This window comes from Sinohyriopsis cumingii, chromosome 14 (genome assembly GCF_028554795.1).
Source record: "Sinohyriopsis cumingii isolate HCF-2022 chromosome 14, ASM2855479v2, whole genome shotgun sequence".
Lineage (NCBI taxonomy): Eukaryota > Metazoa > Mollusca > Bivalvia > Unionida > Unionidae > Sinohyriopsis > Sinohyriopsis cumingii.
This window is the reverse complement of record NC_142974.1, coordinates 74,403,706-74,431,385: the sequence shown is the minus strand read 5'-3', so window position 1 is coordinate 74,431,385 and position 27,680 is coordinate 74,403,706. Positions and strand designations below refer to the sequence as shown.

The 27,680-nt window shown below is 34.8% G+C and overlaps 1 protein-coding gene across 2 annotated transcripts; it reads left to right on the top strand.

Moving 5' to 3' along the window:
• Positions 1-491: 491 nt before the first annotated feature.
• Positions 492-24,114, top strand: LOC149784161 (failed axon connections homolog). Of its 2 annotated transcripts, XM_089932243.1 has the most exons (6): positions 492-613; positions 1,831-2,030; positions 3,202-3,413; positions 15,132-15,248; positions 15,956-16,071; positions 22,015-24,114. In XM_089932243.1, exons 1-5 carry the CDS (start codon positions 509-511, stop codon positions 16,060-16,062), a joined length of 741 nt encoding a protein of 246 aa, XP_089788369.1. In that variant the 5' UTR covers positions 492-508; the 3' UTR covers positions 16,063-16,071; positions 22,015-24,114. The 2 variants fall into 2 exon arrangements, with proteins under 2 accessions (XP_089788369.1, XP_089788368.1); XM_089932242.1 differs by lacking the exon at positions 22,015-24,114 and having other exon boundaries at positions 15,956-17,104.
• The last annotated feature ends 3,566 nt before the right edge of the window (positions 24,115-27,680 follow it).

Sequence of the window (27,680 nt, the reverse complement as noted above, 5' to 3'; positions counted from 1 at the left end):
CATGTAAGAGTTATGTCGTCCATATAGTACATACAAAGGATGAATACACTAGTTTTAAGCGAATAAAGAATTAAATAAATAAATAAACACGTCCACCAGGACACACAAAAGTAATACCGATCCTTGGTTCGTAACTGCTAAAGACGTGATGCCTTCCTTGATCCTTGCGTATTTCTCAATACGAATGCCGCAATTCGCTGGTTGCTTTATTTTCACCAATGATAAAAGTGATAATATAGTTAACTTGAAAATATTTATATTTTTGTCTATGCTGGAATGTAAACACTATCTATCTATCTATCTATCTATCTATCTATCTATATATATATATATATATATATATATATATATATATATATATATATATATATATATATATATATAGCGTTTAAGATAAGGTTATTATAGTTATTTGAGAACGTATGTATTATGTCATTTACTGATTATCTTTGCTTTGTTTACGGTACTAAATTGATACCTTTGCTGCAGAGGCATCCCTCCGAAAGACATGGTGGTCCTACATCAGTTTGATCGGGCCCATTACGCTCCAAACTTGTCTCACTTTGCTGTAAAGGTGGAAACCTACCTCCGTATAGCCAAAATACCATATGTGGTAGGTCTGAATATCTGCCTATTCTGATAAACACACACACTCAAACATGAAACACACACGCATAAACACACGCAAACACATAAACACCAACAAACACAAAGCACAATAAATGCACACAGACATGTGTGTGTATGTGTGTGTGTGTGATCTTGATTTTTATTGTAGCTTTAAAAATTTTCAGTCATATCGGTACGATGTCTGCATTGTGGCAGTTTACAGTGATGTCTAGCACTCGGGCATCATGCTGCAGGAATGTTACATGATGTCCAACGTAGTCACTTTATCTTGACAGAAGTCCCACCACTAGCATCTTGATGCTGAGCACCAAGCGATGCAGCTGTTAGTACCATTTTTGTAAGCTTTTGATTAGACTCGGCCCGGGTTTGAACCCGCGATCTCCCGCATCCTTAGGCGGACGTTCTAGCCACTAGGGCACTGGAGCGGTTCACACACAAACGTAAAATACATAAACACGTACAAACACAAACACGCAAACACCCACAAACACAAAACACAAAAACACACAAACACAAAAGACATAAACAGGTACACAAAAACGTGCATAAAAACGGTCGAATGAAATTTTAACGTATAATTAAAATATATTGCTTCTGATGAGTACACAGTATTATAATCATTTCTGATGAGTATACAGTATTATAATCATTTCTGAGGAGTATACAGTATTATAATCATTTCTGATGAGTATACAGTATTATAATCATTTCTGAGGAGTATACAGTATTATAATCATTTCTGAGGAGTATACAGTATTATAATCATTTCTGAGGAGTATACAGTATTATAATCATTTCTGAGGAGTATACAGTATTTATACAGTATTATAATCATTTCTGATGAGTATACAGTATTATAATCATTTCTGAGGAGTATACAGTATTATAATCATTTCTGAGTATTATACAGTAATGTAATCATTTCTGAGGATTATACAGTATTGTAATCATTTATGAGAAATATGGTACAGGGTAATCAAAATAAAGATAGAACACATGCCTGGAGAAAGTAACAACAAAGAGCTGACGAGCTGGTAACAGGTGTAAGTGATGTTTTCCGTAGCCGTTACTCAGAGTGAGGAAATTAATGGTAACATCAATTCACTTGTTAAATGCAGACTATATATATATATATATATATATATATATATATATATATATATATATATATATATATAATTGGACACTTTATATTATCAGAACAGTTTTGACGGATTAAATGGGGCACCGAAAGGGAAAGTACCTTGGATAGAGTACAATGAAAATGTCATTCCCGACTCCTCTTTTATCATCGAGTTTCTCAATCATAAGTTCAGTATCGACCTCAACAAAGATTTGACTGCAGAACAGAGAGCTGTAGCCAGGGCACTGCAGAAGATGGTGGAGGAAAACACTTACTGGTAAGGCACTTTGCTTTGTAGTAGATAATCACAAAATAACGCATTTCATTCGTTCAGTCATATAGCAATACAAGAATAGATGATCAAACGGGACTTCTCATGTCCATTTTGATTATCAAATTATGTCATTGGCCCGGTTGGGTGCTCCCCCGCCCGTTACGCGCGGTTGAATATGATGTTTTTACATATCAATACATTTGATATATGAATGCCAACATGTAAATCTGGACTTTATTTGCCCCAGTGTTACATATTTATTTATTTTCCATGTTGCACACTGAAAACAAATGTTTAAATTGTTGAATTAGTAAGGATCGTCAACGAACTGGAATACGTTAATGAAGTAGAATCACTAATAAAGATTATTCTACAATAAGTGTCGATTATTTACCCCATGTTTTCAATTATTATTGACAAGTTAACCTCAGTTCATTACTCATTAATTTATTGGCAATTCAGGTTTTGTAGTTTTATCATCTGAGATGATAACCTGAAAAAGTCTATCAGGTGAAGAAATAGGGAGAATGAAGTAAATTATAATGGTCGGCACAAAACTTTGCATTTGCTGAAACTGGCGAATGAACCACTTCTCTAGCACTAAGAGAGTTTCGACTGTGCTAGTTATTTTCTTTTTTCGCAATGGAGTAGGTTCAACTATTACTTCCAAGCTTGGTATTTTGCTGGGAAATTTTAATTGAAAAACAAAAGCAAATATAAAATCGTAATATTTACTGGCTAATATCTTTTACCACAGATCTTATAATTGCTGGGTTAAATCTTATCCTCTCTAAACTAATTTTCTTCAGGTGACATATTTCGCTGTGTAAAATCGTATACTTCAGTTTCATATTTGCTTACTAAGATCTTATACTTCCAGTTGCCGTATTTACTACATAAACTACTATAAAAATCTTATACGTCATGTTTTACCGTCGCTGTCTAAAATCTTTTGCTTCATGTGTAATTATTTGCTGCCTAGCATTTTATAGCTTATGTATCATGTTCTGCTGTCTAAAGTCCAATGCTTCAGTTGTCATATTTGCTGTCTAGAATCTTATTCTTTATATGTCATATTCTGCTGTCTAAAATCTTATATTTCTTGTGTCATATTCTGCCATCTAAAATCTTGTACTTTGGTGTCATATTTGCTGTCAAAAATCTTATACTTTAGGTGCCATATTCTGTTTAGATGGGCTTTTCATCTGGAGGAGATGATGATATCTTATGTGGGTGTACCCAGTTTTTTCGTCAACCGTTTCACGCTGTGGCGGTACAGGAGATACATGATGAACAAGGGATATGTGCAGGGCATTGGGCGACACACTTATGACGAGATAACCCATATTGCGAAGGGAGACCTGAAATCTCTCTCCGACTTCTTAGGTAGGAATTTACGTTTATTTATAAACTTGTTGTCTTGATCATTTAAATTTTATTTTGGTTTATTTTGGAATAGGATGCTTTCATAATTCTCCTAAGATTAAGGACATGATTTGAAAACCAGCAGCTAACTAGACAGCACTATATAACATGTTACACAAATGGCCTTAATTGACCAACTTGTTTCAAACAATGTGTGAGAAAACACTTTTATTCTTGCATTTATTATCAAAAACACTGTACTGAAATGTTTTAATCATTCATACCATACGGCACCTGAACTTTAAATACCGTCTTACATGACGATACAATGCTTCCGTACGAAGCAAACATTCGTATTTTCGAGTTCGCTCATAAAGTTATCGAAACGTTAAAACGATTTACTTAGCTGCACATGTTAGTATCACACATGCTCTTCCTCAAGGACACCTGCAAACTGCAAATAAGAAACAGCTGCAAACTGCAATTGCCCACATTTTTGTCCAAATAATTAGACATCGCTTCCATTCTCTATTCACTTTTAATCTCACTATTTTGTTACCTTTGGTTTATTTATTTATTTTGTTCTGTTCGTCCTTTTTCTTTATCGACTTTCTACACAAGTTTTGACACATTTTGATTGACATTTTCTACTTTTAACTGCCTTGATTTCTTCTAGCATTTTTTTAATCTACCCCCTTGTCCATCATCCAGCTCTACATATCATAGGTAAATGCTAATGTTTGACAAAGAGGCTCTTAAGTTTTAACTGTTAAATCATTTATATATATATATATATATATATATATATATATATATATATATATATATATATATATATAGATATATATATACAAGTTTTCCTGGAAAAGGATAAGAGCATTATAAACCGTTAATTGTATTATTATTCCTTTACATTTATTCATCGTGTAGTCTCCAACTACAAACGTATGAAATATAACATGTTTAAACTATAGAAAGTGTGAATACTCTAAAGAACAATTTGTCAAATATGTGATGTATTTAGTCTCCCTTTACAGATAGTTCGTAATGACAGATGATCTATAGGGTATTTACCTTCACACGGAATCTCTTTATCGCGTAGGAATATCTAACAGCAAATCAGATTTCGACTAGGAGCAAGTTTCTACGATGACAGCTGAATTCGGACTCTAGAAAAGGCTATCTTGCTCACTTTCGTTGTGAAGCCTCGACTTTTAAGACAAACGACATTTTGTTGCTTTGTGGGTTTTGCGCCATTTCTCAGCCAAGATAGGCTATACATGGCGGCCAGTATAACTGGTGGAGGAAGAACCCGGGGAAATCCCGGTAAGAACGAACGACCCGACGAATGATATGGAGTCTGCACTAATCATTTCGCGAAACAAACCAAACACTATAACTAAATGATGTCTCTACCTGAGGTCGCATTTGCATTTTTACTCGTTTGTTTAATCAGTTATATAACTTCTGACAAATATCAATTGTGCACGATTGTAAATGTCAGTAATCATATTTTTACTTGTTTGGTAGACAAGTGTACCAGCTGGTATCATTCGAATGAGTTGTCTCTGTCACGAAATAGTTGGGTTTTTACCATTTAGTTATTACTGTTTTATTCTAAGACACAGCATCGTACCAACAAGTGGTGTTCAGAAAAGTAAGACGTGCCAGAAAAGTAAGGGCTTACCTCGATATAGGGTGAACAAAAATTACCAGATTCACTTCTAAACCGTTATTACATTACTTTTGAGTTACTGTAGCCAACTATTGAGTGCATACATCCATTTTAAATCTAGTTTCACGCTCACCTTTAGCAAATGTTAGTCTAAAACCTTAGTATTTACAAACTTTGAGATTCACCAAACAACAGAAATGTTAACATCCTGATTAAATAAAGAAATAGATAGAACTGATATTTAACTTTTTATGATTCCCATATCAGTTCATTAGTGATGACACAGTTATGTTAAATTACATGTTTTCATGTGTATCGAAAATAGTGATCACAATATAAGTCTTTTACTTTTTTATTTCTGTTTTTATATCCGTTACACTACCGTAAATAATGACCCGTATTTGTACTTAACATCACATGCCAAATGTCATATCCGTAATTAATGACCCGTATGTGTACCTACCATCACATGCCAAATGTCATATCCGTAATTAATGACCCGTATGTGTACCTACCATCACATGCCAAATGTCATATCCCTAATTAATGACCCGTATTTGTACCTACCATCACATGCCAAATGTCATATCCGTAATTAATGACCCGTATGTGTACCTACCATCACATGCCAAATGTCATATCCGAGTTAGTAGTGAAGTCGGGTTCTGTTCCGTTCTGTTCTTTTCAGGTTAATATTCATTTCTCAAAAAATATCCCATGGAGAGATAAAATGAAACACTGTTCCATAATCAGTTTGCACTCAGAATAACACACCGAAATCTGGCACAACTGGCACCTATTCAACCCTCATTTTACTTACCAATCACTAAGTTGCGAGTAAATAAAGCTTTAATTATCTCCTCTGACCACACTTTGTGCAATCTGTAGTTTCATTTAAATGCTTTGTCCTTTATTTTGATGATTTTTTTCCCCCGTCACAATAAATGATTTTGAAACATGTTGTTACAAGTTTCCCTTGTGGCCGATTGGTCTAAAGCTCTCGCCTTTACCGATCACAGCCATCTCATCTCAGTCCGCGTGGGTTTTAAGTTATGGACTTGGCCAATGTTAGTATGTAAGTGTGTTTGTGTGTGTGATTAGATATTTATTTTTATTGTAGCTCTAAAATTTTCAGTCATATCGCTACGACGTCTGCAGTGTGGCAGTTTATAGTGATGTCTACCACTGGGGCATCATGCCGCAGACATGTAGCATCATGTCCCACCTGGTCACATGATCATGACACCAGGCCGACCAGTCCGAACACTAACCTCTTAATGCCGAGCGCCAAACGAGGCGGCTGTTAGTAGAAGTTTTAAAAGTCTTTGGTATGACTCAGCCGGGGTTCGATGCAGATGCTCTAACCAGAAGGCTACCGGAGCGGTCTTGGTATGTGAGAAAGGTTGTATATTTCTGTGAGTCATTGGTTCTTACGGTTTTGTTCCCCAGGATCTTCGTCCACCAGTTATATTGGCCGCCATGTATAGCCCATCGTGCGCCGAAAAATGGCGTTAAACCCAAAACAACAACAGGAACACTTTGCTACGTAGATTTAGGGAAATATTTCAGCAGAAAATTTACAGTTACTTTTGATATCTCTTGATATTTGAGATGGACATTTTAATAATATTACTCCAATGAATATCGATAGTCGTCTAACCACATGTAACTATCAAGTACCATCTTTGAACAGAGAACAAAAATGTTTATTTTATCCATTATTCACTGCTCCCAATATGAAGTTAGCAATGCTCCGAATGTAAAGTTAGCAATGCTCCGAATGTGAAGTTCGCAATGCTCCGAATGTGAAGCTAACAACTGGTAACTTTCGAAACTTAATTGAGACTAACTGACATGGGAATTACGTTATTGTTGATTGAATAACGTAATTAACTAGCCCGGCAGGAGACATATTTTACTTGTGGTAAGTTAACACTCTGTGACAATGGCTTGCCAGTTTATGACAGGTTCACATTATTATCTGAAACCCTGGCGACATGGTTTTCAGTGGAAGACACCCCATCACGGATTTTGCGATCTATGTATTAATGTCACTTGCTAATTAATTCGTGCCGGATCGATCTAAACGTGACACCATAACATGTTTGGAGCCTCATGCATGTGACAAAATAATGGTTCAAATAAAATGCCAAGTGCATTGTATTTTGTTCTCGTAATCATGTTATAAATCAATTAGATATGTGGGCTTTTGATTTCGATCAACGTTAAGTTTCCTGAAGCAGTAAAATTATCATGTCGACTTCAATTTCGCGTGCATGAAATCGAGTCTTACTAGTTCATACAACATTATATTCTCCTCTACAAAGGTGTATAATTATTTAACATTGTCCGCTTAATCGATAATTGGATATGTGTGGTCTGTTTCTTACATTGGCCAATTTTGTAAGTGAATGCTTTTGGTCTGTAACTTACATTCATCCATTACGTATTGGAATGCTTTCAGTCTGTGACTTACATTCATCCATTACGTATAGGAATATTTTTGGTCTGTAACTTACATTCATCCATTACGTAATGCAATGCTTTCAGTCTGTGACTTACTTTCATCCATTACGTATAGGAATATTTTTGGTCTGTGACTTACATTCATCCATTACGTATAGGAATATTTTTGGTCTGTGACTTACATTCATCCATTACGTAATGCAATGCATTCAGTCTGTGACTTACTTTCATCCATTACGTATAGGAATATTTTTGGTCTGTGACTTACATTCATCCATTACGTATCGGAATATTTTTGGTCTGTAACTTACATTCATCCATTACGTATAGGAATACCTTTGGTCTGTGACTTACATTCATCCATTACGTATAGGAATATTTTTGGTCTGTGACTTACATTCATCCATTACGTATAGGAATACCTTTGGTCTGTGACTTACATTCATCCATTACGTATAGGAATACCTTTGGTCTGTAGCTTACATTCATCCATTACGTATAGGAATATTTTTGGTCTGTGACTTACATTCATTCATTACGTATAGGAATATTTTTGGTCTGTGACTTACATTCATCCATTACGTATAGGAATATTTTTGGTCTGTGACTTACATTCATCCATTACGTATAGGAATACCTTTGGTCTGTGACTTACATTCATCCATTACGTATAGGAATACCTTTGGTCTGTAACTTACATTCATCCATTACGTATAGGAATATTTTTGGTCTGTGACTTACATTCATCCATTACGTATAGGAATATTTTTGGTCTGTGACTTACATTCATCCATTACGTAATGCAATGCTTTCAATCTGTGACTTACTTTCATCCATTACGTATAGGAATATTTTTGGTCTGTGACTTATATTCATCCATTACGTATAGGAATATTTTTGGTCTGTGACTTACATTCACCCATTACGTAATGCAGTGCTTTCAGTCTGTGACTTACTTTCATCCATTACGTATAGGAATATTTTTGGTCTGTGACTTACATTCATCCATTACGTATAGGAATATTTTTGGTCTGTAACTTACATTCATCCATTACGTATAGGAATACCTTTGGTCTGTGACTTACATTCATCCATTACATATAGGAATATTTTTGGTCTCTAACTTACATTCATCCATTACGTATAGGAACACTTTTGGTCTGTGACTTACATTCATCCATTACGTATAGGAATACTTTTGGTCTGTAACTTACATTCATCCATTACGTACAGGAATATTTTTGGTCTGTGACTTACATTCATCCATTACGTATAGGAATATTTTTGGTCTGTGACTTACATTCATCCATTGCGTATAGGAATATTTTTGGTCTGTAACTTACATTCATCCATTACGTATTGGAATGCTTTCAGTCTGTGACTTACTTTCATCCATTACGTATAGGAATATTTTTGGTCTGTGACTTACATTCATCCATTACGTATAGGAATACCTTTGGTCTGTAACTTACATTCATCCATTACGTATAGGAATATTATTGGTCTGTGACTTACATTCATCCATTACGTATAGGAATATTTTTGGTCTGTGACTTACATTCATCCATTACGTATAGGAATATTTTTGGTCTGTGACTTACATTCATCCATTACGTATCGGAATATCTTTGGTATGTGACTTACATTCATCCATTACGTATAGGAATACCTTTGGTCTGTAACTTACATTCATCCATTACGTATAGGAATGCTTTTGGTCTGTAACTTACATTCATCCATTACGTATAGGAATACCTTTGGTCTGTGACTTACATTCATCCATTACGTATAGGAATATTTTTGGTCTGTGACTTACATTCATCAATTACGTATAGGAATATTTTTGGTCTGTGACTTACATTCATCCATTACGTATAGGAATATTTTTGGTTTGTGACTTACGTTCATCCATTACGTATAGGAATATTTTTGGTCTGTAACTTACATTCATCCATTACGTATTGGAATGCTTTCAGTCTGTGACTTACTTTCATCCATAACGTATAGGAATACCTTTGGCCTGTGACTTACATTCATCCATTACGTATAGGAATACCTTTGGTCTGTAACTTACATTCATCCATTAGGTATAGGAATACTTTTGGTCTGTGACTTACATTCATCAATTACGTATAGGAATATTTTTGGTCTGTAACTTACATTCATCCATTACGTATAGGAATATTTTTGGTCTGTGCCTTACATTCATCCATTACGTATGGGAATATTTGTGGTCTGTAACTTACATTCATCCATTACGTATAGGAATAATTTTGGTCTGTAACTTACATTCATCAATTACGTATAGGAATACCTTTGGTCTGTGACTTACATTCATCCATTACGTATAGGAATATTTTTGGTCTGTGACTTACATTCATCAATTACGTATCGGAATATTTTTGGTCTGTAACTTACATTCATCCATTACGTATAGGAATACCTTTGGTCTGTGACTTACATTCATCCATTACGTATAGGAATATTTTTGGTCTGTGACTTACATTCATCAATTACGTATAGGAATATTTTTGGTATGTGACTTACATTCATCCATTACGTATAGGAATATTTTTGGTTTGTGACTTACGTTCATCCATTACGTATAGGAATATTTTTGGTCTGTAACTTACATTCATCCATTACGTATTGGAATGCTTTCAGTCTGTGACTTACTTTCATCCATTACGTATAGGAATACCTTTGGCCTGTGACTTACATTCATCCATTACGTATAGGAATACCTTTGGTCTGTAACTTACATTCATCCATTAGGTATAGGAATACTTTTGGTCTGTGACTTACATTCATCAATTACGTATAGGAATATTTTTGGTCTGTAACTTACATTCATCCATTACGTATAGGAATATTTTTGGTCTGTGCCTTACATTCATCCATTACGTATGGGAATATTTGTGGTCTGTAACTTACATTCATCCATTACGTATAGGAATACTTTTGGTCTGTAACTTACATTCATCAATTACGTATAGGAATACCTTTGGTCAGTGACTTACATTCATCCATTACGTATAGGAATATTTTTGGTCTGTGACTTACATTCATCAATTACGTATCGGAATATTTTTGGTCTGTAACTTACATTCATCCATTACGTATAGGAATACCTTTGGTCTGTGACTTACATTCATCCATTACGTATAGGAATATTTTTGGTCTGTGACTTACATTCATCAATTACGTATAGGAATATTTTTGGTCTGTGACTTACATTCATCCATTACGTATAGGAATATTTTTGGTTTGTGACTTACGTTCATCCATTACGTATAGGAATATTTTTGGTCTGTAACTTACATTCTTCCATTACGTATTGGAATGCTTTCAGTCTGTGACTTACTTTCATCCATTACGTATAGGAATACCTTTGGCCTGTGACTTACATTCATCCATTACGTATAGGAATACCTTTGGTCTGTAACTTACATTCATCCATTAGGTATAGGAATACTTTTGGTCTGTGACTTACATTCATCCATTACATATAGGAATATTTTTGGTCTGTAACTTACATTCATCCATTACGTATAGGAATATTTTTGGTCTGTGCCTTACATTCATCCATTACGTATGGGAATATTTGTGGTCTGTAACTTACATTCATCCATTACGTATAGGAATACTTTTGGTCCGTAACTTACATTCATCCATTACGTATAGGAATACCTTTGGTCTGTGACTTACATTCATCCATTACGTATAGGAATATTTTTGGTCTGTGACTTACATTCATCCATTACGTATCGGAATATTTTTGGTCTGTAACTTACATTCATCCATTACGTATAGGAATACCTTTGGTCTGTGACTTACATTCATCCATTACGTATAGGAATATTTTTGGTCTGTGACTTACATTCATCCATTACGTATAGGAATACCTTTGGTCTGTGACTTACATTCATCCATTACGTATAGGAATACCTTTGGTCTGTAGCTTACATTCATCCATTACGTATAGGAATATTTTTGGTCTGTCACTTACATTCATTCATTACGTATAGGAATATTTTTGGTCTGTGACTTACATTCATCCATTACGTAAAGGAATATTTTTGGTCTGTGACTTACATTCATCCATTACGTATAGGAATACCTTTGGTCTGTGACTTACATTCATCCATTACGTATAGGAATACCTTTGGTCTGTAACTTACATTCATCCATTACGTATAGGAATATTTTTGGTCTGTGACTTACATTCATCCATTACGTATACGATTATTTTTGGTCTGTGACTTACATTCATCCATTACGTATAGGAATATTTTTGGTCTGTGACTTACATTCATCAATTACGTATAGGAATACCTTTGGTCTGTGACTTACATTCATCCATTACGTATAGGAATACCTTTGGTCTGTAACTTACATTCATCCATTACGTAAAGGAATATTTTTGGTCTGTGACTTACATTCATCCATTACGTATAGGAATATTTTTGGTCTGTGACTTACATTCATCCATTACGTAATGCAATGCTTTCAATCTGTGACTTACTTTCATCCATTACGTATAGGAATATTTTTGGTCTGTTACTTATATACATCCATTACGTATAGGAATATTTTTGGTCTGTGACTTACATTCATCCATTACGTAATGCAGTGCTTTCAGTCTGTGACTTACTTTCATCCATTACGTATAGGAATATTTTTGGTCTGTGACTTACATTCATCCATTACGTATAGGAATATTTTTGGTCTGTAACTTACATTCATCAATTACGTATAGGAATACCTTTGGTCTGTGACTTACATTCATCCATTACATATAGGAATATTTTTGGTCTCTTACTTACATTCATCCGTTACGTATAGGAACATTTTTGGTCTGTGACTTACATTCATCCATTACGTATAGGAATACTTTTGGTCTGTAACTTACATTCATCTATTACGTACAGGAATATTTTTGGTCTGTGACTTACATTCATCCATTACGTATAGGAATATTTTTGGTCTGTGACTTACATTCATCCATTACGTATAGGAATATTTTTGGTCTGTAACTTACATTCATCCATTACGTATTGGAATGCTTTCAGTCTGTGACTTACTTTGATCCATTACGTATAGGAATATTTTTGGTCTGTGACTTACATTCATCCATTACGTATAGGAATACCTTTGGTCTGTAACTTACATTCATCCATTACGTACAGAAATATTTTTTTTCTGTGACTTACATTCATCCATTACGTATAGGAATATTTTTGGTCGGTGACTTACATTCATCCATTACGTATAGGAATATTTTTGGTCTGTGACTTACATTCATCCATTACGTATCGGAATATCTTTGGTATGTGACTTACATTCATCCATTACGTATAGGAATACCTTTGGTCTGTAACTTACATTCATCCATTACGTATAGGAATACTTTTGGTCTGTAACTTACATTCATCCATTACGTATAGGAATACCTTTGGTCTGTGACTTACATTCATCCATTACGTATAGGAATATTTTTGGTCTGTGACTTACATTCATGAATTACGTATAGGAATATTTTTGGTCTGTGACTTACATTCATCCATTACGTATAGGAATATTTTTGGTTTGTGACTTACGTTCATCCATTACGTATAGGAATATTTTTGGTCTGTAACTTACATTCATCCATTACGTATTGGAATGCTTTCAGTCTGTGACTTACTTTCATCCATTACGTATAGGAATACCTTTGGCCTGTGCCTTACATTCATCCATTACGTATAGGAATACCTTTGGTCTGTAACTTACATTCATCCATTAGGTATAGGAATACTTTTGGTCTGTGACTTACATTCATCAATTACGTATAGGAATATTTTTGGTCTGTAACTTACATTCATCCATTACGTATAGGAATATTTTTTTTCTGTGCCTTACATTCATCCATTACGTATGGGAATATTTGTGGTCTGTAACTTACATTCATCCATTACGTATAGGAATACTTTTGGTCTGTAACTTACATTCATCCATTACGTATAGGAATACCTTTGGTCTGTGACTTACATTCATCCATTACGTATAGGAATATTTTTGGTCTGTGACTTACATTCATCAATTACGTATAGGAATATTTTTGGTCTGTGACTTACATTCATCCATTACGTATATGAATATTTTTGGTTTGTGACTTACGTTCATCCATTACGTATAGGAATATTTTTGGTCTGTAACTTACATTCATCCATTACGTATTGGAATGCTTTCAGTCTGTGACTTACTTTCATCCAGTACGTATAGGAATACCTTTGGCCTGTGACTTACATTCATCCATTACGTATAGGAATACCTTTGGTCTGTAACTTACATTCGTACATTAGGTATAGGAATACTTTTGGTCTGTGACTTACATTCATCAATTACGTATAGGAATATTTTTGGTCTGTAACTTACATTCATCCATTACGTATGGGAATATTTTTGGTCTGTGCCTTACATTCATCCATTACTTATGGGAATATTTTTGGTCTGTTACTTACATTCATCCATTACGTATAGGAATATTTTTGGTCTGTGACTTACATTCATCCATTACGTATAGGAATGTTTTTGGTCTGTGCCTTACATTCATCCATTACGTATGGGAATATTTTTGGTCTGTGACTTACATTCATCCATTACGTTTAGGAATACCTTTGGTCTGTAACTTACATTCGTCCATTAGGTATAGGAATACTTTTGGTCTGTGACTTACATTCATCAATCACGTATAGGAATATTTTTGGTCTGTAACTTACATTCATCCATTACGTATAGGAATATTTTTGGTCTGTGCCTTACATTCATCCATTACGTATGGGAATATTTTTGGTCTGTGACTTACATTCATCCATTACGTATAGGAATATTTTTGGTCTGTGACTTACATTCATCCATTACGTATAGGAATATTTTTGGTCTGTGACTTACATTCATCCATTACGTATAGGAATACTTTTGGTCTGTGACTTACATTCATCCATTACGTATTGGAATGCTTTCAGTCTGTGACTTACTTTCATCCATTACGTATAGGAATACCTTTGGTCTGTGACTTACATTCATCAATTACCTATAGGAATACTTTTGGTCTGTGACTTACATTCATCCATTACGTATAGGAATACCTTTGGTCTGTGACTTACATTCATCCATTACGTATAGGAATATTTTTGGTATGTGACTTACACTGGCCCATTCTGTAAGTGAATATATTTGGTCAGTCTCTTGCATTGGCCCAGTTCAAGTCGTTGTTCAGATATAAATATTCATATAATGTGAAAACACTAGAGAAATTACAATTCGTTTCTTTGCTAAGTGAATTGATTTATTTGTTCGTTATTTTCTTTTCTGCTTGCAACAAAATGTCGTATAGCATATTTGTATCGGTTTTGACTGCCTAGAAAGTTTATACTTGCATGAAGAAAAATAAACGTTATTTAAAAACTGAAACTTAGAAATAGTCAATCAATTTACATTATCAGTTTATTAATTTGTTAACTATTGGAAGGATAGTCATTGTATGATAAACATAGATTTTCTTCATACCCGTTGATGTCTTGTTATAAAGCACACCGTACATTGTTTCCTCGCAGGATCTAATAAATTTTTCTTTGGCGATGATGCAACAGAGGTAGACTGTGCTATATTTGGACAGCTATCTCAGATCAAATGGCATACACCAGACTGTGAGGCAAAGAAATTTTTCTTTGGTAAGTTTGCTTTGAGCGTTCATTTCTGAATAAAGCCAAACATATTTTGGTACATGTCCATACGTGTTAAATATGATCTGTCTCAGTTTTACAATGTAAACAACATTAATTAGGTACGATAACTCTATACGCTGAAGTTTAAAGTACGCACACACACTCACACGCTATATATATATATATATATATATATATATATATATATATATATATATATATATATATATATAGATATGTATGTGTGTATGTATGTTAGCGTTAGAATCGGTCTCGCTTTCAGTTGTTATTAAATTATTCGCTGACTTTTAATTAGAAAGGTCACAAATTTTAAGTTAAAATCCGTGCTTAATCGGATTCAAGCCTCACAATTTCCAAATATATTTCTTTACGTTCCCATTATAAAGTAAAGACGAAAATATAAATATAGCGTGTTTGTTAACCTGATGACAGTAGGAATGAATCCAGTCTTTAGTTAGTCTTGGGTCTAGTATGTGATTATCGAACGGCTTACATAATTGTCAATCACGAACCACGGCTTACATGACTGTCAAGCTAAATCACGAACCACCATTACCAACAGGGCGTGATTGTCTTTTCCCAAAGCCTAGACCAAAATCGCCACCAATGTGAATTGATATTACACATGCCGTTTTGCTGAATATTATTATGGAAATATGCCTGATAACTGATTTCTTGATCTTTCTTTCCAGATGAATGTTTTAATTTAGATCAATATTGCGATCGGATGAAAGCGAATTACTGGCCGGATTGGGAAGAATGCACAACACGAGGAGGGACGACAAAAGCCACAAAATGATTTTGTTTGGTGTATATGCTTTCTGAAAGTTTATATGTTTTAAGTGGCTATTAGCGAGCTGACGGCAAAGTATGAGCGCGTTGTTTCTTGCCATTACAAAATACAGTGGGTTCATGTTTTCAATGAACTCAACTCGTTGAACACTATAACACGATGTATTGATCTTTCTGCGATCGTTATCTGACGCGTGCAAGCTATATTTTATTGAACAGAATAATCCATAATTCTTAATTTGGTACTCAAAGAACTGAGACGGTTTAGCGACGAATATACTTTTCAATTTGTTTAGAATATATGAAATATACAATTGAATATCCACTTCTAAAACGAGCTGGCTCTTCACCTGCAATATCATTTTGTTTTACCCAGGTAACTAGCCTTGCTTTTATAAATGCACTAAATATTTTAACGAGAACTGGCAGAAGACTAATCTCTCTGTAATTTTCAGGTTTATTTATACCCTTGTTTGTGAATGGTTGATACCAACTATTGCCCAACACTTCTGGAATTAACAGAGGTCAAATAATTTATAGAAAACATACACGAAAATAAGTAACGTGCTAATTTTTAACGGTTATCAATACCACTTGATTTTTTCTACATTAACCTTTGTACAACATTGTGTATTTCCTCTTGTTTATTTTACCATCCAAATTTTCATAGGGATTATTAGTTTCGTTTACTCTCAAAAGAATATTAAATAATTCTGAAACGTAATGGTGCATCAGTTGTGGATTATCTTTCCATTCAACGTTGCATTTGGATTTATTTAAAAATCTCCAGAAGCATTTTTTCATTGTTATGTATAGGTTGTATATTTGCCTGGATACGTTTTTGAACATATTTCTTTGGTGCTTCTAAGTGCATCAAGAGCGCGATGCTTTGCTGCTTTACAGCCTGCATCATGCCAGGGTTGTTTGCTGACCTAAACTCGACCACTTCTTTTATTGATATAATTGTGATATGCTTTCTTTTTTCTGTGCTGATTTATAAATATTTCCACAAAAGAATTAAAAGCAGTTATCTCATTGTGAGTGCAAAATGTGATGATTTGGTCAAGTATATATCTTTGTTTTTCATTCCATATGTTTGAATCTGAGAAACATACACACACAAATATATATATATATATATATATATATATATATATATATATATATATATATATATATATATATATATGTATATATATATATATATATATATATATATATATATATATATATATATATATATATATATATATATATTAGTAGTGCACTGGAGCAAGCAAGGAATCACCCGCAGCTTGGATTCAATAAGATATTTGTATAAACACTGACAAAGAAGAGTCTAAAAGTAGTTATGGATTTGTTAGAAGTATTGTTTAAGCACTGGTTATCGAGTCTCAGTGGTTAGAACCGTTAAAATTTTATCAGATCAGCGCTTGCTTATGTGTTTTTTGTCTTTGTTTTTTTCACTAGTTATGCAGTTATACATACATACATACATACATACATACATACATACATACATGGATTTTGAAATAGCCTGTTTGGACCCCAAGAAATACTGAAAATTCGTCAGATGTTAGCCCCCCCCCACCCCCCGCGCTATACATTGAAATGATCCTTTGAAGTCCATTGTGTAGACCTTTTGTTTTGAGGACAGTATTATCCGGACGGAAAATACCTTCACGTTTGTCATCACCAAAATCATCGTGATGGCATTGCCCATATTACATTAATTTTCATATGCAGGACTATGGTTAAAAATGGAACCAATGACCTAACAATCTGAAGCAACATTATTTATTGTAGAGGGAAATTTTGTGGCTTTTCAGTTTGAGAACTTGGGCTCCAGAAGGAAATGGAATGATTGCATAATGCACCTGTAGACTAAAGTGTTATGGTGAACTTCGTTGTGTTTAAAGATGCCTTAAACAATGCCAGGTTGAAGACAGTGATGGGAAATGCACACCACTGACAAGACTGTACTTTAGTAATAGCATGTGGAACTTGGGGCTTAATTAGGATTCAACATTATCGCTACCATCTTGGACGTGCGGCAAATATGTCACTTTCAATATTAGGGAGAATGGTAATATAAAATATTCATAAGTTTAAACTTTATATGGCTTTTAGGGTACATTGTAAATTTAACATTATTTTTTAACTCACATTTCCAATTGTGCCCATAATTGCTAGTTTGTAATGATACTTTTGTTTAAAAGGGGAAATGTAATGTTAAATATATCCATATCTTTAACACGAGTATGGCTAATGGGGGTCAATAGAGTTTACATGATGATTATCGTGTCATGTTTTTACTTCTGGAGCTGAAGATGATGTGGGATTAAGGGAACATGTATGTTAAACTACATTTTCTAAGCAACACACCATTCGGAGTGATCAATACTCACATTTTGAAGCCACCACACCGTTTGGATTGATCATCAATTAATAACAAGGCCATATATTAATCAAAATGTACGCTTACTATCCATGATACCGCTTGGTTTGATATAAATCTAGTCATCTTCTAATGAGCCTTCGACTCTTATCCGACATGCCAGTTAAGTGACAAACACCTGCTATCCAACGCACGGTTCGGAGTGACTATCACCTACAGTTACCATCCAACAGCAGTTTGGCATAATGAACACAAACTCTGCTATTTACCAGCACTATGCACCTTCTATCCAACACGCCATTTGGAGTGAACAACGCTTGTACTTATTATACTATACGCCGTTTGGAGTGACCACCTGCACATCTATTCAATAATCTTGTACAGTAACCAAATATTTATCATCTATTAAGCAACATCCCATAATTACTAACCAACACTGCGTTAGATAGAACAATACTATCCAATATGGCTTGGAATTATCGGCACCAGCATGTACTATGCAACACATCGTAGGATGTAAAAATGCGTATAAATAGAACTTAAACCGTATATCGATAAAATCAACATTATTTTATCTCAGTAACATCATCATTGTCCTTTTTCAAACAAATTCAAGCCTTTATTCATCAATAACTTAACATCCTTGTAAAATAAAACTTGCCATACTCTATCACCTTATAATACTCACAATCCTAGCAGTGAAGTGTAAGGCCTAAAGAAAGGGTAGAAATACACCCTATTCATGTAGCATATGCACTACCAAGGATTGTATTAGAAAGGAGAAAAAGAGTTGGGGTTCTTGCATACATATACACATATCCGTCCATAGACAATACATGCGATAGAAAGAAGAACTAGCACATACTGATGGGAATGAATTAGGCTATTTTTAAATTCCAAAAAGAGTTTTAGAACATATCTGTTGCTTATGCTTTATGGAACCATGTTTTTTATTATAGAATTTGTAATATTATTTCCGATGTATTTGTGTTATATTTTGTTCTCTCAATAAACCATTACCCATTAGGACTTGATAAACACTGGCAGGAAGCTTTATATATATATATATATATATATATATATATATATATATATATATATATATATATATATATATATATATCAAATATATCGTATAGAATGCACCAGAAAGGCTTGAGGCTTCATACTGTTGCAGATGTATGAGTTCATTTTGAGACCGCATATTTAAAGCACTCGCTGATCTTGCTAACCTTATGTCAGTTTGCTATGATACAAATGTCTCCTGGCGTCTTAAATTTAATACACTGAGCAAATTGTTACCTGTAACGATAGACAATATGAAAGTTTGACACACTGTTAAATTTGGTTGGAAGGGTTTACTTGTACCCCAAGAATCGGACGTTTTGCTGTTTGGGTCTGAAAACGGTAGAACCTTAAAACATTGAAATTGTAAATCGTACATAGAGTGTTTTGACTTGGCAAGAAAAGACTCAATCCCTTCAAGGGAAACTTTAATCCTGTTACCGCCCTTATAATCTCCACAATGTTATCAGTCAAATATAAGGAGAGACATAAGGGCATTTAGATGTAAATACTATACACATAAAAGTACTATCATACACGGAGGGAAAAGAGAGCAAAGGGTAGCATTGCTTGCATACACACACACACACACACACACACACACACACACACATATATATATATATATATATATATATATATATATATATATATATATATATATACTATCATCTATAGAGTGACAGGACAGGAAAGGGTATATTATATTGAAAGACATTCGATACGTACAGCTCAACATTTATTAATACTATTCTTGCTTTATTTGTCCTAGATTTCGTTCTCTTACTAAATGGCTAATCATCTTTGCTTGATAAACATCTACAAAATGTGTCTTGCAAAAATATCCAATGTGTGAAGCATGATTGTTTTAGCACCTTGTTATAAATGGTTTTTGTTGATTTTTTTTTAATTAAAAACGACTATTAAGTCTTGATAATCAGCATTTTATTTGCAATTTTATGTCCGTAAAGCTGCCTTAAGACTGAAGTCTGAAACATTTTGTATCGACTAGTATATATAGGCAACTGAGTGACTACCCATGGAAAAACGGATAAGAAATTCACTTTTACTGCAACTTAGTGACACTCCCCCAGCGCGAAAACTGGCCCAGAACCTCCAATCTAACATACTACTCAGGGGGCATAGCTTAAGGAATCACCGTACTAATTCAGTTCCCATAGTAAACCTATGCAAACACCCTGATATTGAAAATTCAATAACTTAAAATTTCGGAGTCCTCATGATCAAACCTATATTTATTAGTATAGATGAAACCTGGATGTCAGCTTCTATATAGAGAAAAGGATAGCATCATTTTCTGGACATGTGTTTGTTTGAAACACGTGCTTTTAGTTCCGCACTAAAGAGTTAGGTGATAGTTCACTAAGGATTGTTCCAAACTTAAAATTGTTAAAGGACTGAAATTCCATCAATGAAACAATGTCTCTATTTCTTTCTCTCACTTGCAGTTTACACCTAGGATAAACTTTCAAAAGATTCTTTTTCCGAAAACATAACTTAAATTATTAACCAATCCTGGTCAGCCAAACCCATATATACTCTATTTTATGTTCACACATTTCCAGGCTGGTTCCCATTTTTTCATAAAATTAGTATCGTCTGTCAAGTGTAAGGAACATTGTATTCAGAAAAAAATTATACCTGGCTATGATTGGTGCATTATGTAAAAGCTGTAGTCTCTGTCAGGCTTAGACAATATCGAGTCTCTTGGCAACATTGGAGATTATACTAATTCATATCTATATTATACTTTGTATTTTTTATGATTTAAACAAAATTGTCTTACACATCACTGAAAATGCATCCGTTTTAAAAGGCAACTCTTAACCCTGTTTCGCTCCAGCAGAATTATTTCTCTTAAATGCATTAGAGCATCTGGTTCTGTCCTTGTCAAATTGACAATCTAACATTGTTCTGTATCACAGTGTATGACACGCATGGTGAAGTAGGATAGAAAGTATATATATTTCACGAAAACATTAGCAGTGAGGCCTATGAAAAAACAATTAATGCCGCTATATCTATATCATCATTAACATATATTTTGTTGTTGTTGCTGTGGGGTTTAACGCCATTTTTCAGCACACGATAGGCTATACCTGGCGGCCAGTACTAATGGTGGAGGAACAACCCGGGAAAGAACCACCGACCCACGAGAAGCTACTGGCAAGCTTTCAAACATACCATCATTTCAACGACTGCGAAAATCAAAATTCAACGTTAAGGTCTAATGTGGGTTCATCTTTCAACGTCACAAACGGACCCGGTGGGGTGAGAATTCAACTGTTAAAAGTTGAATACTACACCGAAAATACTCGACCCGTCAGCAGTTTTCCGCCGTGATTGTTTCAGTCGTAGCATATATTGTATCGTATTGTTAGGCATTTTCATGTTTATTTTATACCTCTATTTTCAATTATTCCTGTTTTGTTGTATTTTGTAATTATCTTTTTAAAATATTTGCTTATTTTACAGACGGCCGTTGATTAAATTACGTGGCAAAAAGCTGGAACTGAGACCTTATCCATTCTGTCAAAATGATGAAGTGGAAAGTACGACTTTTGGTTATTGTCTTTGTATGTATGGTGCTAGTCCTCCTTGTACAAGCCGGATTGATGTACGCACGGACAGTGAAGAATAAAATACAAGAATTACTCATTAATAGTGACTTGGTGCAATTATGGCTTCTGGGACGACAATATGTTTGGAAAGTCCCAGACAATATTATATTAGAGAACCAGTCACTCAAGCCAACATCCGATACGCATATTTTGATCCAAGTTTCATGCTAAAGCGAGGAACGATATACACATGGACGCAAACACACAGAACAAAAAAAAAAAAAAACACATGTGATAAATCACATTAATTATTAGAAGGAATTATATATCAAGAATAGGAGACAGACACGGCAAAGCTGAGATGAAATTTTCAATGAAGGCGAAGTCTTCGCAGCTCTTAAGGCCCTCATCACGGAATCCATTGTTTCTGGAAGGATCATGAACTCGGCACCCATGGAAGATCAATTGACGTGGATTAGTGAGACTGACATACTGGTTGGGGTCTACGGCGCGGGAATGACTCATACGCTTTTCCGTCCAAAGCTTGCTGGGATATTTGAAATATTCCCCCTAAACTTCAAAACCAAGCGTCCATGGTATTGTGTGTATGAAGCCGTGGCAAGATGGCGGTCCTTGCCCTACATATCGTGGACAAACACAAACCCCCAAAATGAGATTGAGGGTGGATTTATATACATTCCGGTCGAAAGTTTGATTGACAGTGTGCAAGAACTTCATCGAAGGATATGTCATAAAACAGAAATGCTCACATGAATGCAAAATTGTTTCTTTAGCGGCATAAGTTAACCTTTTAAAGTGGTTCTTTATGTGTGTTTTTTTTTCTCCTTAGGTCTAGCTATTGTTTATTTTCATTAGGATGATATTCTCAAAAGGCTTGGACATAAAGAAAAAAAAACATGCAAATTTTTTAATGAAAACAACAACAAACAAACAACAAGCAAACAAGAAAACAAAACAATCCTTTGCGATCTCTAAAAAAGTCACTGCGCATGCCACTCCTAGTGGTTGCACATAATATAATAAACTAGTGCTTGTGTCGAACATAGGGAGAAGACATTTTGTTGTAATTACTACAGAAAAAGTTTTTATTCTACCATTGTTCTTTTCGCTATCGAGACTTAAATGTATTGCTAATAAGTCTTAAAATATATGAGCATAACATGTGAAATATTGATACGTTTTGGGGTTAGTTAAAATGATTGCACGAGCACAGGGCGAATACATCCTGCGATGCAGCTTATTACGAAGACATAGCTATGCAACAGCTTCACGAGACTACAACATAAATAAATATTGAGACATGCACCATCTTTCAAAATTTTGCTAGTGTTACTTCGACCGAGTAATTAAGACAGCAACACCAGCAACAAGATCTTTCAAAGATAGGAAAACAATCGTTTGATGTAGCAAGTGACTGACATTAAAGTGAAGAGCGTAATGTATTTGAAACGGGCCCGGGTAATATTCAGCCATTTTCTTTAAAACAAAAGCGTGGAGTAAAATGAAAACTACAAGGTATTACGTGAGAACATACCTGTCAAAGTAATGCAATTTTTTAATTTTTTTTGGTGCTGTCTTAAGATATTATGCTATAAATCAGCGTTAGAAAAGTGCAATTGCAATCTTCTCCCTTTGCAGGTCATTGTACAATGTGTAATTTGGGACTTCGACGTGAACAACCAGCTGCATTTATTTAGAATCGCATCTGTTACATTTGCAATTTTATGTCACTTAATTTATTACTTAGTTCTTGTAACATTTATATCACGCTATTTCAATGAGCTTTACATTCAATACACAATAACTTAATGTATCTATTCCTCTACATCGTTTTGCTAACCGTACGCACCGTAATGCGTCTTATGTAATTAAATAGGGTATGTTGGTATTATTTTCACAAATTAATTTTGTTACATGCCTTGTGTATTGTGACATGTAGTCCAATGATATTTGGTTGCCACAATAGTATACCGTATACAGACTCGATATTTAGTATTTGCTCATTTGTGTCTCCATTAACTTCACAATGTCAGAATCTTGCAATAGTTTACGATATTGCACACCAGTAGTTAAGTGGGGTACATTAGCGACAATGGGAATTAGCATTACAGAGACCCCTGGGTCAGATTAGCGACAAGGGAAATTTAACATGGTGAAAAATCGTGGGTCAGATTAGCGACAAGGGAAATTACCATGGAGAAAAATCGTGGGTCACTCTAGCGACAAAGGGAATTTAACATGGAACTATAGTGTGGGTCTGTCTAGCGACAAGGGGACATTAACATGGGGAATAGAGTTTGGGCTTTTGGGATTTTTTTAAATAATTTTTTAAATTTAAATTTAAATTTAAATTTAAATTTTAAAAAAGGGTAGGCAATGGAAAGGCTATCTCTTTTCGAGAAATATGGCTGGCCCTGAAAAGGGCCTTTGGGTTTTCTTCTTCTTCTGCTACTAATTTCTTCTTTTTCTCCACCAAGTTCTTATTTTATCTCCAACACTCTTTCTCTTCTTCTCTTTCTTTTTCTCCTGCTCTTCTTTCTTCTTCTTCTCTTCCTCCTCTTCTTTCTTCCTCTTCTCATTTTCTTCTTCTTTTTCAATCTTTTCGTTCCATTTGCTTATTCTTATTCTTTCCTCTTCATCCTCCTTCTCCTCCTTTATCTCTTTCATGACACCACTAATCTTGTCCTTTACCTTTTTTAAGTTATTAATTTCCATCTTTACACGGTGGGGACTATAGGAATAATGGTCTTCAACCAGTCTTATTAACATCTGCTCCATCATTCCTAAGTTGTCTAAAACGTCTTGTAATGTTTGTATTTTGTCCATTTGGTTAGAAGCCATCTTCTTTTTTTATTCTTTGCAGAATGGTTTGAACGACGAATACTGTGGGTTCTTATACTTAAAGCGTGTACGTGAAGGAAAACATCCCCCTAAAACGTAAAATTGATCTTACCTAGATCATGACCAAACAACGCGCGAACGTGAAGGAAAACATCCCCCTACTTTTTCATTTCATATAATAAAACCCAAACTATACTTTCTCATTTCATATAATAAAAACCCAAACTATACTCTCCACATACGCTAAGAAACAATAAACAAAATCCATAATCTACTATCCACACAATCTTACGTGAGCGCTTACAAAACCCAAACTATACTCTTCACATACGCTAAGAACAATAAACAAATCCATAATCTACTATTCACACAATCGTACGTGAGCGGGTACAAACACAAACACACAAACACAAACACACAAACACAAACACACAAACACATACGCTAAGAAACAATAAACAAATCCATAATCTACTATCCACACAATCGTACGTGAGCGGGTACAAACACAAACACACAAACACAAACACATACGCTAAGAAACAATAAACAAATCCATAATCTACTATCCACACAATCGTACGTGAGCGGGTACAAACACAAACACACAAACACAAACACACAAACACATACCCTCACACTATCTTAAAAAAGAGTTAGTGTTTATATTCACACTACTCTACCTACACATTGGCAAATTGATGGTTATTTCTTTTCTAGAGTATTGGGTAGCCCTGAAAAGGGCTGTTTTTTTGGAACTTCATGGACACCTGATTAATGGTGGCACCTTCCAGGCCTGGCGCCACATACACATCTTATCCCCCAGTTACTTTTTACTTTTTGGGGGGAGAGAGCAGAGGCAGGATATGTCGCTTCAGAATCCCAATTTTCGCTCTCTGGGATTCTGAAATTTATTCTTCTTCTCTTCTTTTCCTTCTCCTCCTCCTCTTCTTTGTTTCTTCTCTCCTCCTCTTTGTATCTTCTTTCCTCTTCTTCTTTATATCTTCTCTCCTCCTCTTCTTTTTTTCTTCTTTCCTCCTCCTCTCTTATCCTTCCCTCCTCCACAATGGCTTCCGCGGCCAGTTCATTCAACAGGCGCCTGGCATATTCCAGATGCACATGAAGTTCCAACAGTTTAGACAGTCTCGTGTTCATTTTTGGTGTTGATCAATCAACAAGGGTAGCTAGACTGCCCAGCGAGTTACAATTTATAGTGAAAGCGCGGACGTGAAGGAAAACATCCCCCTAAAAAAACATAAAATTGATGTTACCTACATCATGACCAAAAACAACAACGCGCGGACCTAAAAGAAACACTCACTCACTTTTTTATGCTACCCATCACTATTTTAAATTTTTTTATAAATCACTTCATTAGACTATCCACATACGCAAAGCAATCCAATCTAACTCCAAATATACACCTCAAACACCAAAAAAACATGATTTTAATCTACTATTCATACCAACTTACTTAAGCACTTACTAACACACAAACACATACCCTCACATTTTTTAAAAAAGAGTTAGTGTTTATTTTCACACTACTCTACCTACACACATTGGCAAATCGATCGTTATTTCTTTTCTAGAGTATTGGGGTAGCCCTGAAAAGGGCTGTTTTTTTGTTTGCTATGGCATTCTTTTTTTAGTTTCTAAGAATGCGATGTCCTCTGAGGATAGACTTTCTGGCGATAGGTCTGCTTCTTCGGAAAGAAAAGAAGAACTCTTTGGTGTCGATACGGCAATCGACAAAGCCTCTGTCAGGTTCAGGTTGCTGCTGCTGCTGCTCTTGTTGTTGTTGTTGCTGCTGTCTCTGAAGTCTGTACTTCTCTGTCCATTCTTCTTTTTCCCTGTTCATTTCTTCTCTGAAGAGCTCTTCTATCAGGTCTTCAGTGATTTTTAACATTCTCACATTCTCTGTTTCTGTGTCTGACCCTATGCAAATTCACGTAGGCTTCGTTGAGTTTAGCTAGTTTGGAGCACATCTTCTTAGGAGGATAAGTCGACAATGGATGGTTAGACTGGAAACAACCCGGTTCTTAAAGTTAAAGCGCGGACGTGAAGGAAAACATACCCCACACGGTTTTTGAGTCGCAACGTTTAGTGAGTGTCATGAGAGGGATAGTAAGAAATGAAAGAGCATCAATCCAACATTCTTATAGCTAAACAAAAGACAAAGGCATTTTTTTCAAAACACAACATTTTTTATTCAAAAATCACTTAACACTAAACAACAACTCTAACATTTTTAACAATAATCCAACAATATAACATCAAACAATTTTTTTTCAAAACACAACATTTTTTAATTCAAAAATCACTTAACACTAAACAAAAAGAACTCTAACATTTTTTAACAATAATCCAACACTAAAAGTTTCTCCACTAGGTAAAGAGGGATAACAGTTTTCCATGGTTTCTAGTAATCTAGGATGACTTCTCTCAAACTGTTGATTTCTATGGTATTATCGAATTCTGCATACAGGATGACGTTCACCGTTTCATCAGGGTCTCGGTCTTTAAACTGAATTTCCACACGAATCTGGCCGGATTTTATAGGGTGGAAATGTCCCTCGTCGCTGCCTTGGTCTGGAGTGAAATCGAAAGCCCACAAAGCGTAGCCTCCTGCATAATCCTCGTACGTAATACCGTGACTGGTATTGGTTCCTAACTGTCCGGTGGCTTCGTACAGGGACAAGTACGATCTCAAGTAAT